We start from the raw sequence: 17,254 nt of genomic DNA, 5'->3' as shown, positions 1-17,254 counted from the left end.
TACAGCGATAACCGGCATCAAGATGGAAAAAAGCTGTTGGAATTTTTCAACAACTTTGCACCCAGGATTCTGGAGCTACTAAAATCTCGCCATTCAACAAAGGACCTGGTGAAGGAGCTCGAGGAGGAGCTTGAAGAACTGGAAAGCAGTGGCCGTAAATATAAGTATGTATAAAGTATGTTCAGTCATTCTAGGTTCTTCTTGTATTACTGCTTTAATTTTGCAATAACAATCCTGTTCCAGATTGATTTGTAGTTGCTTTAATAGAACTCCTCCCACTGTGGCTGAAAGAAAAGCAGAGATTTCTGAGGGGCCCTGTAAGTGACTTTACATTTAATTTACTAAAGTGATTAGTAAAGTAAAGCATATTGAAAAGGAAACGGCACAATTTTTTGCACAGGGACAATGGTAAAGGGAACGATTAAAAAAAACCTTTGGTCACAAATTTCATTGCACACTGAAAGTTTAAATGTTAAAGAAAACCCTGATATAGTAACTACTGAAGCGTGACATGACCTTTTGGCATGACCATGCGTTCTTCTTTAGAAATGACCATTCCTCCTGTGTCTGTTTGTCGCAGATGGTATTGCCATTTCTAGAAGAACGCATGCGGTCATGCCAGAAGGTCATGTCATGCTTTAGTGTTTCTGTTTATATAGATTTTCTCTTAGTATATTGTCATGCATATTATCTTGATGTATTCAGGATTCACCCGCTATGTTCATTTACAAGACTCCACCCAGACCACGGCGCGATGTGTTCGAAGCTTCACGATTGTTGTAGATCTTTCCGTTATCATTGGGCGCTGGACGCCAATAGTCTCGCTTCGTAGAGTGATTACGCGGCCACCATTGATAATGCTGGAGTCTTCGATGGCACATGTATACAAACAAACGCGCTTTACCGACTGTCAGTTGACCGACGGACATTGCTTTGTTCGCCACTAACAGTGCAATGTACAGCCGCAGCCACGTCTGCGTATAGCACGCTAGCAGCCGCCCTTGCTCTGCGGCGCGACACTTTGCGGCCGTTGCAGGTTGTTACGTCGCGTGCACAGGAGTATGTGCGGCCTTAAAGACATGCAGGTCTGCTTTGCAAAGAAGAAAATGGTGGAAAGTGTGCCTGTTTAGCCGAAAATTTGCGATTCCTCAGGGCGCTTTCGTAACATCTATTTCATAAGGCGAAGCGCGTTTTGACGGATATAACGGGCCTGCACCAACGACGCAAGCTTTGTGGCTTTTTTAGGCGTGCGTATATATGAAAGTATCATGATGCCAACAGCTGCGTAAAGAAAAAGTCTAGAAGGCCACAGAATCAAAACGGCCACAAAGAGTGCATCACTTTTCAGCGTGTGTTATCAGTCGAAATGCGCCTCTTCTTATGAAATATTTATAACCAAAGCTCCCTGAGTGAGCGCTAATTTTTGGTTAAACAAGCACACTTGCCGTTGTTGTCACCCGTGCAGAGCAGGCCTGCATGTCTGTAAGGCCGCGCATGCTCCTGTGCACGCGACGTGAGAACCAGTAACGGCTGCAAGGTGTCGCGCCGCAGAGCAAGGCCGGCTGCTCCCGCGCTATACACAGATGTGGCTGCAAGGTTACATCATTTGCAGAGTGTCTTTTCCTTTAGTGGCCACAAGTTCAGCCAAACAAAGATTTATACTTTGACAGCTCGACTACTTCCTTTGTCCACATCACGAACCCATGAAAAAATATACGTTTCGTGTACAATAAAATTTAAGTTAGAAGTCAACTCTCATTTGTCTTGTTTCTTTTATTACTCGTTGTCCCCAGTTGAAAAATTTTGCTGCTTTGAATTTTTTAGCATTTTGATTCGGCTAAAGGCTAATACTAATGTTTAAACATTACAGGACATCTACCCTGCTCTTTGTTCTGAGGGAACAAGTATCAGAGAGGCCGAAAAAATAACCGTTGTGTTTGAGGCATTCACCATTCATGTCGTTGATGTTATAGCCGGCATGACGGCTATAATGGAACTTTAATGGGTACTAGACATCCTGTACTCGGAGAGTAACAAAGACACCTTGACGCTCACCTGCCAATGTTGTCACCCGTTCAGGGCAGGCCTGCATGTCTGTAAGGCCGCGCATGCTCCTGTGAACGCGACGTCAGAACCCGCAACGGCGGCAAGGTGTCGCACCGCAGAGCAAGGCCGGCTGCTCGCGCTATACACAGGCGTGGCTGCAAGGTTGCATCCTTTGCAAAGTGTATTTTCCTTTAGTGGTCACAAGTTCACCCAAATAAAGATTTATTCTTTGACAGCTCGACTACTTCTTTTGTCCACATCACGAACCCTTAACGCTCCTTGAGTACTTTTGTAGACTACCAAGTGTGCCCAAAGCACCACTACTCTTAAGGACGAATACGTCAATCAAGAGTTGATCTGACAGCATGGTGCAATGAGCAGAACTGAGATGATAAAGATTGAAGTGTGTCTATCAAATGCTGAGAGTTGCGTCTTTATGGCGTGTTAGACGATGAAACTTGTGGTTTTCGTCATGTCTGCAGAAATCCTTTGGTGAACAACATGCACAAGAGCACCATTTGTCGAGCCACACTTCACCTAGATTTGAGATCCTCTCATTATCTGATGTTTCATGCACTTTTACCGTGCAACTAAAGCAATCGGAGAGCGAGAAGCGATTAGAAGGTTACTGAAGTTTCTAAGGTCAATACTTTAATGAAGTAATGTGGGATCTGTTACTATTTGCACTTGGTAATTGGTTAGGACTAATTACTAACTGGCTGCTAAGAGGATAGTATTTGTTACAAATTTGCTGCTTGTTTTATTTACTAAGAGGGTAGTATCTGTTACTAAAATGCTGCTTGCTTAAGTTACTAAGAGGGTAGAATCTGTTACTAAGATGCTGCTTGCTTCAGTTACTAAAAGGGTAGTATCTGTTACTGAGATGCTGCTTGCTTCAGTTTCTAAGAGGGTAGTATCTCTTAGTAACCCACTGTTTGCTGCAGTTACTAAGAGGGTAGAACCTGTTAGTAAGGGGGTAGTATCTGTTATTAAGATACTGCTTGCTTCAATTACTAAGAGGGTTATCTGTTACTAACATGCTGCTTGCTTCAGTTACTGAGGTGGTAGTATCTGTTACTAACATGCTGCTTGCTTCAGTTACTAAGAGGGTAGAACATGTTACTAAAAGGGTAGTATCTGTTGTATCATACTGCTTGCTTCAGTTACTAAGAGGGTAAAACCTGTTACTAAGAAGGTAGTATCTGTTACTAAGATGCTGCAACTTCAGTTACTAAGAGGGTAGCACCTTTTACTAGGAGGGTAGTATCTGTTACTAACACAGTGCTTGCTTCCGTTAATAAGGGGGTCGCAACTGTTACTACGAACGTAGTATCTGTTACTAACATCCTTGCTTAGTAGCGGTTACTAAGCCTCTTGTTACTAACTCCAGTTACTAAGAGGGTAGTAACATATGTTACAATCACTTAATAAGTGAAACTTAGTAGGTATTACAACCTTTTTTTAAGTGTAGTCGGCACCAGAGTTGCCAGTTTCACCTTTATTAGGCTGTCTTATGCTTCTTTTTTTCTACGAGCCACTAAATATATTCAGTCACTTGTCGCGTTTTTCTTTTTTTTTGGGGGGGGGTGTATTTCACTTTTCCAGCAAATTGGTATTTTAGTGATCATGACATTCGCCAATACACATTTGACCAACGTAGTGTTTCTCCATGACCGATTTGCTGAGTACATTGGGCATGCGCAAGGATCCTTGTCAAGGGAGACGAGGGTTCATCGCAATGCCCTCCCTCCCATCCTGCTGAATGGATGTATGGGGCAGATTTTTTCAGCCGTCTCCTTTAGGTGACTAGAGTGGCCTGCCTCCCTCCCCCCTTCTCGTCTTGCTCCCCGAGCGCACATTTACGGTTTAGTGTTCAAACATTCATAGAGAGAAATTCAAGGAAACATTGAGTAAATTCTATGATGAGCGAAAACATGCAATGTTAATCATATGCTGGTAAACATGCCTTCAACCAAGTGGGAGTTTTGAAATTATTGAACCAAAATCTCTACTCGCTTCGAAAGTAAAATTTATTATTCACAAAATCCTATTTTATAGAGATTGTAAGTTAATTGATACGAATATTTTAGTCATTTTTGAGGATTAGATATCGATGATGAATATTTAGTTATTGACAATCTGGTTGTGAGCATTGCTAGCCTTGTTATGGAATGTACTGAGCACTTTGTTCTTAGTGTGACCACGCTATTCGAGATTTGTGGATGGACGGCAGACATGTTTTACCTTGCCTTGTTGCACTTTTTATCTACAACACGATGCTTTCTATCCACTTGTGCAGTTTTCCGCCTTAATTTGCATTGTGGCACAAATTAAGGGGTGCATTAGCAGGGTGCGTAGTACAGATTCTTCAAAACCTTGTAAACGTTTGGGCTTGAAAAATGCTTTTTCAAGGCCCTGGAAAGTCCTGGAGTTTTTTTCCTGTCCTAGAAAATTCTTTATTTTCTGAACACTGCCTGTTGACACTGCGGCTTCATTTAAGTTGTAGATACCTGCCCCTGGATTTCGACCAGTTTTCAGGAACGTTTGTACGATTGTCAGGAAATTCAAGCGCAGATTGTAATTTCTTTGCAGGATCTCACCGAATAGACAAAAATGCAGCCCAATTCAATCCACGTTTCTTGCGAACCCATCGCCTTATATTCTAAACGAAATTAGGAGGCCTCCCTCAAAACTTCCACTAGGCCGAAATTCGGATGTTTCGAGCTCTCTTGCCCATCGCGGCGGGTCGTATGAACTTTAGTGCCGCAACAGTGGCAAGAAGGCCGCGAGCAGCTTGTTCAAAGCTTTTGGAAGACGGACATGACTAGCGCACGCACTACCAGAACTGCATTTATTGTTTGCCACAATCGCTGTCGACGAAACCACAGTCGCTCTTGATACGACTATATGTGGGGTGACGAAGTAACTAACAGAACTGCGAAAGTGCACGTGCGTTCAGCGCTCGACCAGTCAAAGTTACCTTGCTTTTCACAAACCTTGCAGACAAAATCTCGGATGATGCGATCATAGATATTAAAAAACGACATGGTTTTGAAGGCACCTGCACGGCCAGCGCACGGGAATTGAAAATGGAACTACCGTGTTCCGCAACCACCGCTTGCGAAACCGCAGTTGCAGAGACGTCATTACTAGCCGAGAGAACGCGGCTAGCGGAGTGGTAGAGGCGATAAAATGGAGTTTTAGAATAGCGCACCACCACTCCTTCGAGTGCGGCTATGGCCACTGCGCATGCGTCGTAGAAAATACGAAATACGGCCCCCAAAGGAGTGAGCGAGTGTGCTGCGAGCGTGCATCGGCGTTTTCGCGGGCAACCTCTATTCTAAAACTCATTTGGCATTCTTACACAAACGCTATGCCCACAACGTCTGCTAACGCTAATAGGAAGCTTTAGACTAGGGAGTTTTAGAATACCGTTTGCAAGCGCTGCGGGCGTTGCGGGCGTAGTGGGCGCCATATAAGTTTTAGAATAGCGTTTGCCCTACTGCGACCCACAACGCACAATGGCAGCGACACCGTAGCCTCGAAGCCAGCGCTTGCAGGCCACATGCGGGCCACTATGACCACACGCAATTTCGGATTTTTTGCGTGCGGTCCGCGAACGAGAACGCCGACTCGCGTTACGAGGCATACGCAGTGGCAACGACTGCACCGCGAGGGCTCACGGTGCGCTATTCTAAAACTCCGTAATAACGTTGCAGGCGTTGCGGGTGTTGTGGGCGTAGCGGGTGCCATATGAGTTTTATAATAGCATTTGCCCTAACCACAAACACAAATGCACCATCGCTCCTACACCATAGTGTCGAAACCTGCGCTTTGCGGACCTTGCAAGCCGCACGTATTTCGTATTTCCTGCGGGAAAACCGGAAGAATTTATGGTGGCTCCCATTACGACCATGCGCAGTAGCAGCAACCGCACCTCAAGGGCTTGCGGTGCGCTATTTTAAAACTCTCTAAAAATGTAAAAAAAACACTAGAAGCATTTTGGCGTTGCTGTTTGAAAAATCTAGTAACTTTCCTGCCGGTCTGGGTACTTTGGCTATACTTTGGCATTAGTTTTCAGTTGGCTTTAGGCGAAGCTCTACCCACGCTTTCCCGGCTGCCGGCTGCGCCGTCTTATCTGTTCACGGGTGTCCCAGGAAGATATACGCGAGTTTTTTTTTTTTGACAGAAATGAATTTTGCTAGTTATTTGGACGACGCAATATTTTGAAATATACAAGTATGTTTGCCCCCTTCCTGTTTTTGAAATTCGCACCATTCACTGTAGTTGGGAAATCCTACACTCGGGTGCTCGGCCACTCCAAGCTGGTATGAGACCGTGCAACATCGATTCTTACTGACACCACCTCCACCAGCCTGTTTTACTTTCACGATGTGTCTTGCTGCAAAAAAAAAGAAAGGGGGGTGGGCAAGTGAATGAGCGCCACACCCCTGCCCTCTTTTCCGTTGCGGAAATTTCCCAGATTCAGAATCCTTGAACTTGGCAGGTATGAATCGGCATCAACCTGAAAAACTTCCCATTTCCGAAAGAGTAATGTGGCGTGAGTTGCTATGGTTATGTTTTCCAAACCTGCATGCGGAATAGTTTTCCTGTGTCAAACAATGAGCAAACTAAGTGAGAGACTCGTAATGCTCCTCGGTACTGGTTCTTTCCTTGTTGTGTAAGTGGTGAAGCCAGTAAAGGTAAACTGAGCTAAAGTGCAAAAGTATACATGTTTGTTATAATTTAAATGTACATGTATTATATTGATGCAATAACAACGCGTAAATTTAGAAACTTCAAAGAAAAAATTTAGAACATTGCGTGTGGCTTTAGTTCTTCAAAAATCTGTGACAGGTCCCGGAAAGTCTTTAAATATCTTTCAATTTTCGCTTTGGAAACCTGTGTGAACCCTGTTTAGTTACGAGGAATAAGCTCACATGCTGTAGTGAACTGTTACGTTCTCATTTTTTTTTGCTGCAGTGATGACAATCCATTCATGACAGACCTGGCACATCCAACTCTACTGCGAACTGTGAAAATGCTCTGTGACTGGCTCGTGGGACGCACTGATTTGATCGGACCTTGCACACAGGTAAGGTTTAACATTGTTTGCGGCTGCACGCTTACCCTCTATCTTCAGATATAGATAAATTATAGTCGGAAGGTACAATTAGGCTGCATCAAAAGCAGCATTCATCTTGCTTAACTCACGTTTTCATTGTCACTAGGTCAAAACACCCTTGTGGCAGCACTTGGCCTCCCTCCTAAACTTGGTGGTGCCATTCATCTCACCACCGTATCCTATCGGTGAGTAACCATAGCGGAGTGCTCTAGCTGTCCAATGCTTCCTTTTCTTTGTGGAAACACCTATGAAATCCATCACTTGTGCAGAACTTACAGAAAAGACGCAACCGGACATGCAAACCATGTGCCCATTACCAGAAGACATCTGCCTGCAGGGAACTGAAGCATTGGCTGCAGCTCACAGCAATATTGACTGGAAGCTGAGGGCACAAGATGGACAAGAGTGCCAGGTACGGTGCGTTCAGTAGCACAGTGAATGGGGCAAGAGCAGAAACAAAGCCAGATTTTTTTTTAACTTAGAGGGGGTTGAACCCTTTCCCTTTTCCTCTTGGCTACGCCCATAAGCAAGAGACCTGGGTATTTATGGGGACATTACTGAATCGCTTGTTTGTACATATCTGCATTTGCTGAGAACATAGGGGCAAAGCGTTGAAAGACATTTTAGTAGCCAATGCGCACTAAGGGCTGCTTACTTAACAAAATAAGTAATACTGAGCATGCTAAGCTTGCCATGCATACTAATGCATACTAAGTTAGCCAGGCAGATGTGATTAGGAAGCTCGCGGGTGGCAGCAGCAAGCACCGGACCGAGTTGACTGATGGACAAAAGAGAGGCCTTTGTCCTGCATTGGGCCTAGTCAGGCTACTGCTGCTGCTGATGATAATGAAGTGTTTCTCATTGTATGCGCCAGGTGCATGCATAATATGAACTCTTTTGTTACCCCGCAGAAATGTTTATTTTTTATATGTCTCGAGAAAATAGTTTTTGCCAGTTTGGAAAGTACTGCAGCACGCATGGCATCATGCCAAATTTCGCGTATTGAAGTGCTCTCTCCGAAAAGTATATGTTGGAATGAATAAAAATTCGAAAAGTGTGTAATTTTGTTGCCAGATGGCAAACAGTGCAACAAAAATACTATATATACAAAAATATTCAAAATGAATAAAACTCAAAGTAAACATTTTGGAGATAAGTGACCTAGAAACATAATAACAATAATAAATGTCATACGAAATCATTTTTACAGTCCATTAAAAATACCACACATACAAAAATATTAAAAAAGAATAAAACTCACAATAGACAATCTGGAGATAATTTACCCAGGAACATTATAACAATAATAATTGTCGTACGAAATGGTTCTGTTCACATAGACAAGAAAATTCGGAACCGAGGTGCTCCTTCATTTCTTGTGCCATGTGGTGATGAAGCCTTCCTTGGTTTTTCACGAGACGCAAGTAAACTCATACACTTTTCTCAGTACCTTTTTTTGCGATAAGAGCCTGCAGGTATTTTAATCTAGATGGATGCTTTTGAGGTGAACAATCCCTCTCTGAATCAGATGTTCAATGAGCTTCACTATTCCATCTCGCATCACCTATCTCCACAAGCCACCTCACTCCACACAGGTTGACGTTCAAATATGTGCATCCCTGCATATTTTTTGGCATTTTCGCACACTGTATAAAAACAGTATTCCATGCAGTTCTAAACTGCCTCCACTGTTCCGTAGTAAGGGCCAGGGTGTGCTACGTTGGCCTTCTTGTCATGAGGAAAATCTCTGCCGCCCACGCCAGCGCATAACGCACTAGCGACGTGTAGACGTCATACGTAACCAGGGTAGCTATAAGATTGTGCACGGCGGTCAGCAGCCACGCACTTGCTACGCACTGGCACACCATGCAGTGTTACGCAGCAGCTACGCTCTGGCGGTGAAGACAACATGAGGCTGTAAACAAAACAAACTCATGATCGGCTGTGGATGTCTCTGGCTGTCGCAAACCCTCGCCATAAAACTTGAAGCTGAGGTGCTGTTACCCCCCGACCTTAAGCTCATTCTAACACGATTTGGGTCCAGTATCGAGACAGTTACGAGCAGCGTGTGTTTTTTTTTTTTTGCAGTGCAAGTATGCACCTATGCGCTCGTTACAATGATGCCATAGGAGCGACTAGTGACACTAGATGCGGTACTGTGTCGGATATGACATTACAAGCGGAACCAAAGCTGCTAGAAACTGGCTGAGAAGGCCACCTCCACAATTCATACATGCGGCGGAAGTACGTAAACATTATTGTGTGAAATAAAGTTTGCCTGACTTCAAGCAACAGCTTTCTGTTGAGCAGCTCACATAGGTTTCTGGCATTACTGCTCAGCACTCTCAGATTGCAAAGCTGACAACTCAATTTGATGTTTGACTTGCAAAGGTTCTTTTGATTACTGAGTAACTTAGATGTTACTGTAGCATAACCACGAGGGGCATGCACTTCTAACAAGTTCGCCAGGCAAGTATATTTTCCGAACAACACAAGCCCACTGCTTCGGGCAAAGGTCTGTCAAAAATCACTATGTTGCGAAACAGGCAAATTCAAATTGATTCTGAAAGTTAAGTAGCTGAACAAGCTACTACAAAGTGCTGCGTGCAGGGGAAACAAATTCAAAATGCTAAAATCAACGATTCAAAACGTTGACCACTGGTTATTGATTTGAATTGGCGTTGTAGCGAATAAAAGCTAGCAGACAATAAAAGTATAAGGAATGTTTGTAGCAGTAGTCATATGAATGTGAATAAAAGTAAAGTAGACAGAAAGATGACCTGTTGCCAACAGGGACCGAATGTACAATCTTCGAAATATCAATAGGGAGGAGGAGATTAGATTTAAAATATGCCTGTCTCAAGCAAGGGTGCTGTTATTAGGGCATCTGTAAATTGTTGGTGCTCATTGGCTGTGGCAAGGCCATAACCTTCACAAATAGTGTAGTGAACGTTATTATCAAAGCATAATTCCTAAGAGGAGTAACAACCCAGCTAGGCTGCCGCTGGTCAAACAGACTTTCTTGTGAATGAACACATGGTAGCAAATTTGTGCTTAGCTATGCCACTAGTAACGTTATTACTAATTGTGACGTGTGATAAAACATATGCCAGGTAAGGAATACATAATGCAAAGCATTTTTTAGGTATGGTTTATGCAATGCGAACTGGAAAGTGAATTTCAGAAGGGAGAAGGTTAAGGCGCATTGGTTATTCATCGTTCTTCTTAAAACTACTACAAAGTGCTGCGTGCAGGGGAAACAAATTCAAAATGCTAAAATGAACGATTCAAAACGTTGACCCCTGGTTATTGATTTGAATTGGCGTTGTAGCAAATAAAAGCTAGCAGACAATAAATATATAAGGAATGTTTGTAGCAGTTGTCATATGAATGTGAATAAAAGTAAAGTAGACAGAAAGATGACCTGTTGCTAATAGGGACCGAATGTACAATCTTCGAAATATCAATAGGGAGGAGGAGATTAGCTTTAAAATATGCAAAAACACGGGGCTCTTTCTGTCCCGTGGTTTGTGCGCTTTGTTTCAACAATATGTCCGACAAATTGTCTGAATGAAACCTAAGTGTGAATTCTATCTGTACTGCCATTGTGCAGCAGGTAATTGCAGATTAAGATAAGCAGCGCTCATTTTGTGAGCCTTTTATGGTGTTTGATGCCCCTATGCGCAGCTACGCCTTCTGTACCTGGTGCGCTTTGGGCAGTGGCTATCTCAGAGACCAGGATCTGGGTTGCTATACAGCCATGGCCAGTTCCAGCACAAGGTGCCGACAATGACCAATAGCACTTCACCAGGGTCATTAACCAAGGCAAGTAGCTTTCCTTTTTCATTATTACGCCTTTCTGCATTGTGGAAAAATGTTAGCAGGAATGTTAAGTCGAGCACCATTTTGCTTAGAGAGACCCGGAAACAGTTTCGACGATATTGTACAAACGCGTTGAGCCGGTAAAGCAAGTTTCGAGGATCATTCGCACACCTGATTAAAGGGAAGATGAAGAAGTTTCAAACTTCGACAAAACTGTGTGGTTATCAAGGGCCAACATTGTCAACAATTTAGTAAGTTTTCCCACATTGTTGCACCAGGAGAATTAAAATAAACACTTCCGCCAATCTGACATGCTGCGCCGAGCTGCGTGTAAACGACAATTGCAAGCACCACGCTAAATTCAGGGGGTCAAGAAGAGAGCAGATTGGATCCGGGAACAATTTGGGGTTAAGGTTATCATAGTTGATATCAAGAAAAAGAAATGGACATGGGCTGGGTATGTAGCACGTAGGGAGAATAAGCGCTGGTCATTAAGGGTAACTGACTGGATTCCCAGAGAAGGCAAGCGGGTTAGGGGAAGACAAAGTTAGGTGGGCGGATGGGATTAAGAAGTTTGCGGGTGTAAAGTGGCAGCAGCAAGCATAAGACCGAGTCGACTAATGGAATATGGCAGAGGCCTTTGTCCTGCAGTGGACGCATTAAGGCTGATGATGCTCATTAACTGAGCAACACGCGCTAGATACATGAAAAAAGAAGCCACATACATATTCCTTTAAAGGCCTAACCACACGCATCCATTGCAGGGCGTCAGCGCGTGGCTTTCTCGATGCGGTACCACGCCCTCTTTCTGTAGAGAGAAAGGGCGCGCAGCATTCCTTAGCCACGTGCCCTTTCTTTCCATAAGGAAAAGGCGCGGCACCGCGCCAAGAAAGACACGCACTGACGCGCAGCTACGGGTGCGCGGGTGAAGCCTTTAGTTCAGTCCTGTCGCCTTTCTGTTCAGCATGGTGCTCAACGGTGTTGCAGAGTTACCACTTCGGAATAGGAATGATTCCAGAATCACTCCACATGGTTGCGGCCATGAAATGGAGTGAGAAATACGCTGGGCAGAATAAAATTTGAATGAAATTGAGCGCCATTTTAGCAGTTTGCATCAAGCGCATTCAAGCGCCCATCAAGCGCCTGGGAATCACCCTCAATCTCAAATCAGCTCATGAAGTGTGTTAGCTGACCGCGTCACTCACTTTACGGGGGACGACTCAACAACCGACTTCGACGGGGCACACAAAGGTTTCCCAGGCACATATACTCAGGTCCAAAAATATTATTACATGGCTGGGAGAGAGTTTCCCCCTCCTCACCCCGAACTCAATAGATCTCAGTCTCTCTGCCTACGATTATTGCAGACACACTCGTATTCGTCCCTCACATACCTGACTGAAATCTACCCGCATATGTACCCTGACGCTTCCTGCACCGCATGTGGTCAGGAGCTCGCTAATATAGCTCACAGGCTTTTGGAGTGCGGGTCGGTAGGCTCGAAGTACAGCAAGCCCAGATGGGAAGCCATGTTGCACAGTTTGAAGTCCAAAGACCAAATCCTGGCCGCCCGATACGCCCGCGACAGGTCCCGCAGGCTAGGCCTGTCGGTACCTACGTGGGGCGAGCCTGGTGGGCGCTCGGGACACTCTCCTCTACGTGTGACTCGCCATAGCTTGCCGGCTCACAACACCAGGTGGCAATATGTTCCCTCCCATTAGAGCATCTACTCGATGCTCATACACATGAGAACATCAGGGCTCATAAAAAAAAACGATACTTATAGTGCACAGAACATTGAACGTGAAAGAAAACGTAGTCTGTGGTCAGCCATAAAAAATTATAACACAGTTAACAGTTCTCCGGAGAACCTACAAACAAGGTGAAAGAAAAAAGTGTTTGATCCCCGGGCACATTAGGCGAATATCACCACGTAAAATATGGCTTTAGCAGGATGGCATGCACAATCTCTGTGCGTGGTAAGTGGCACTGGGTTGTTGCTGAGCTTCTGTCTGGGATAACTTCATAATAACCTCGTTCAACCGCCGTAATACTTTTTGGGGTCCAAAGTGCTTCCTCAGGCGTTTCTTGCTCAGACCTCGCCGTCTAACAGGAGTCTAAACTCAAACTTGGTCGCCAGGTTGATGGGTAACTTGTTGATGGTGGATATTGTACCTTTAGGCCTTTACACGTCACTGCGATCTTATGTGCGAACGACCCACTCGACGCGTTCCCTTTGCACGCCGAATGCAATCCTGGACGTCAAGACTACTCGTTCTGAAAGATGTCATAAGGAATCATGGCGTCTACCATGGTTTGCACGTCTCGACCGTAAACGAGGCGGAAGGATGCGAACCTTGTCGTTTCCTGGGTTGCGGTGTTGTATGCAAACATTACGTATGACAGAATCTCAACCCACGTTTTACGCTGCACATCCACGTACATAGAAATCATGTCCGCCAGCGTTTTGTTCAGCGATTTTTGTCAAGCCGTTACTTTGGGAGTGGTATGCGGTTGTCCTCTGGTGGTTCGAGAAACTGGGGCCGAATTCACAAAGCTTTTTCTTTGGCTACGCATTTTCTTAGCCAAAAGTTCTCTTATCTAGAGGGATTACTATAGCGCGGGTATGAATTTAACTTATTCGGCACTTAAGAGGGCAAGGAGGACACACGATAGCCGATGAAACGACAAGGAAAGAAAGAAGTGTGTGCCGATAATATCAAGGTAGCACGCAAAGCGTCTAGCATCGAGAGTATACGATGATAGCCAATGATTTGCTGCATCTAAGTTTCAGTTCCGCGAGCGTCTGCTACAGCGCTTACGGGATGCCGCGTACGTTGTAATAGACGTTTTGGTGGGCTGTGCAAAGCCAAGCACTCGCCTTTAATTAACGACTGTAGCTTAAAAAATAATTGCTCGATGGCCTTAAGCCACCGAGCAATCCATGCACTATCTCGCCAAGTACAAGTAAACAACACTCCAGGTGTACCACATAAATGAAACCACACATAAACCGATGCATGCAATGTTTGAAAATGTGCCTTCAATGTCTTCCCCTATTTAACGCGACCAGTTACCTTGATTGATTGATTTGTGGGGTTTAACGTCCCAAAACCACCATTTGATTATGAGAGACGCCGTAGTGGAGGGCTCCGGAAATTTTGACCACCTGGGGTTCTTTAACGTGCACCCAAATCTGAGTACACGGGCCTACAACATTTCCGCCTCCATCGGAAATGGACCAGTTACCTTACATTTCATTAAAGCTGCGCTGCTACTTAACTATTTCGGTGCAATCTAGCACGGTATTGTGGTGAACGTAAGGGTATTTTGTACATATAGTTTTTGTTACAATATTCTTATTACAAGACACATGAGCGACTTTGGTGTTTGCAGACGAATTGTGCGGAAATAGATAACAGCAGTAATCAAATGAAATTGTGAGCGCAATTTCGCTGGTTCCATGCACCGCAGCATTTTTATAAAGCAGGAATGCGAGAACGTGCATACGCTTACGCTTAGGTATATGTCTACGTAAAATGAGGGAGACTCGTTGGGAGGTGTCTCAGTGCTAATGCTTTTCACAAAACACGGTGCAAATATTTCATCCAGCGTCGTTTGAGTGCGCAAACAAAGCAAGGGACGTGTATACGAGTCTTGAGGTCGAGAGACGTTATCACACGTGCGAAAAGGATGAAAAGAGGGAGAGAGAGAGACTCTCGTTTCGGCTTCGCAAAAGCTTGAAATTGATAGATAATAAAGACCATTTTCTGGCCCAGCAGACGTCAGGGAAAGTCTCCGAAAAGCAGCGTCAGATGCTCGGAGAGCATAAAAAAGTGAAGTACGCGTTATATGGGAGTGACAGCCACTCAGAAAGCGAGATGAAGTGTAACTGTCCTTAGATGTGAGAATCAATGCTAATTAGGAGAGTTGAGTTAATGAGCCAAAACTTTCCTAGATAACGATAATGGAAGCAAACTGAGCATTCATCTAGTGAAAGTGACACTAGTGACAGTGAACTCATAATAGTGGATTAGCGTTGTCACAGGCCTATATGTATTTTTATTTTTTTATTTATATTTGGCAAACTATGAGCAGGTAGCCTACGTTAGAGCCGGCTATCACAACGTCATGAAAGTAATATACAAGAATAAATAGCGCACGGTTATACAATCACACGTGGCGGTTGCTATCTTCTAGTAACCTTGGGCAAACGCATTCTATTTTTTCTATTTTTGACAAAGTTTCACCGGACGTTTTTGCATTTTGCTTCATTCGAAGGAAGGACGATATATCAGCAATAGGGCGAATGCAAGCACTGCTGCAGTGGTCGAGTGGTTACAGCGCTCAACTACAATTTAGGAGGTACTTGGTTCGATTCGCAGAATCACTGAGCACTTTTTTTTTTCAAGAGGTTGCCCGGCCTGACATTATGCGTGGTGGCGGGTACTAATTTTTTGAGAAGTAGGCTTCCGCTTTTGCTTCTTTCACTCCCCTTTTGACCCAAAAGCGCTGTACTGTGCTCCTTCAAAAATTAAACAATTCAGGGTTCATAATTTTCTCCTCCATCCTCTCTTATCGCAAAGTGTCCAGTGCTGAAATACCAATATCATACCTGGTATATTACTTTTCACTTGTTTCGATATTCGACCAGCAATCAGTCTTCACGGTGTTTTGAAGAAAATCTACACATGCAGTGAGCTAACTGCTTGCAGCCAAGTTGACTGCCTTTCTAGGGACGTGCTTTCGTGCTAATTTGGTGGGCATCATCAGATGCAGCAAGACCAAAGAGCACGGACAGTTAGAGCTGACGCAAACAGAGTGATTAGTTTGTGTCTTCTCTCCCGCTATTTGTCATGCTGCACGCTTCAGTGTAATGTCGCTGTCAATGGTTAAAATGAACTATACCAGTTAATCGAGTTCTGCTGAGAGGGTCCCCTATTGTCCAGAATGGAACAGAACAATGGCAATTTGATTTGTGTGATAAAGAGATACCCTGCTTTTGGTTACTAGAATAAATTTCTAAACTGAAGTTTATTTTTTATTATCAACAGTTCCAGTGCAGATGAAAGGTGCATGGACAAAATTCGTGTATTCAGCTTGACTAGGCTTGTCACCTTAATTGTAATTGCGAACCGGTATCACAGTATGCATAAATATCACACACATATACAACCACGGGTGATAGCTTGCTTATTCCGAATAAAATTGAAAGGTTGGAATCGACATATTCAACCAACGCAATGTGTACGAGATATGCTATGTAGAGTAGCTATGCTGTAAACTAATCTTCGCAGGTTCGTTCCATTTTACCCAATTTCTTGCCCATGACTGTAGGTTGGTAAATGAAACAACTTCTTCGAACACACATATTCTGCGTAAGGTTACATTTATTTTTTTGCAGTACAAAACGAATTGAAATGTATAATGGCTCAAAAGAGAAATAACTAGAAACAAATTCAGCCAAATCATTACCAAACTTACTCACCAATGCTAACTGATTCTCATTTAAAAAATACATATATACATACATATATGCACACACACATAGACATATGTACACCCATACATACATACATACACTCAAGTGTAAATATTAAAATGAATGGCTATAAAACAACAATTCTACTACACTCATTTTGAAAATACTACAGAAAGTAACTTACGAGAAAAATCTACCGGCACTGTTATGTCTGAACACGGTGTTTCTCGAACCATCTCGCAAAAGCTTGATGCATAGTTTTCCGCTGCTGCCCAGTGACAAGCAGTTTTTATAAAAAACACAAGATTAAAGCCCTTGACAATGCCATGCTAAAGAAAAAGGCTGTGCATCAATGTTTTGTACATGTCTGCAATATCACTCTATTTACATACCTTGGCTCATTCACAACCCACTAACAAAGCATGATAGAACACTTGGGCTGAAAGTTGGCACCGCGCGAGTAAATTCTAGACAATACATGAATAATACAATTATAAGCTACTAAGCTTCTTGGTGCAAACAGTGTTTATATTGACAGCTATAGGTGCCATTTCGTTTCCCCAAAACACTTCTCAAAAGTAGAATCAACTTTATTTAGCTAAAAGTTTCTATTCTGGCGCGTCGTGTTGGCTCAACGGTGGAAATGACTCGTTCGGCCAAGAAAACAAAGACCAATTATTTTTCCAGTTTGTGAATTCACCCCATTCTAACATTGAGGCAGCTGGTAGGAGTGCTTTTGGAGAGAGGAAACCACCACAATCCCACCAGTTGTGGCCTTG

General features: G+C 43.7%; 1 protein-coding gene across 1 annotated transcript in view; it reads left to right on the top strand.

Moving 5' to 3' along the window:
- The window catches only part of LOC119161898 (nonsense-mediated mRNA decay factor SMG5), a 394,369-nt gene that overhangs the window by 296,886 nt on the left and 80,229 nt on the right, over positions 1-17,254 (top strand). The window contains exons 13-16 of the mRNA XM_075880312.1: positions 7,030-7,141; positions 7,278-7,356; positions 7,441-7,583; positions 10,859-10,996. Of these exons, the coding sequence (XP_075736427.1) occupies positions 7,030-7,141; positions 7,278-7,356; positions 7,441-7,583; positions 10,859-10,996 (472 nt within the window). The remainder of the gene's footprint in view (positions 1-7,029; positions 7,142-7,277; positions 7,357-7,440; positions 7,584-10,858; positions 10,997-17,254) is intronic.

The sequence above is a fragment of the Rhipicephalus microplus genome, chromosome X (genome assembly GCF_043290135.1).
Source record: "Rhipicephalus microplus isolate Deutch F79 chromosome X, USDA_Rmic, whole genome shotgun sequence".
NCBI classification, from domain to species: domain Eukaryota; kingdom Metazoa; phylum Arthropoda; class Arachnida; order Ixodida; family Ixodidae; genus Rhipicephalus; species Rhipicephalus microplus.
The sequence above is the reverse complement of the archived record's forward strand: the minus strand, read 5'-3'. Positions and strand labels throughout refer to the sequence as shown.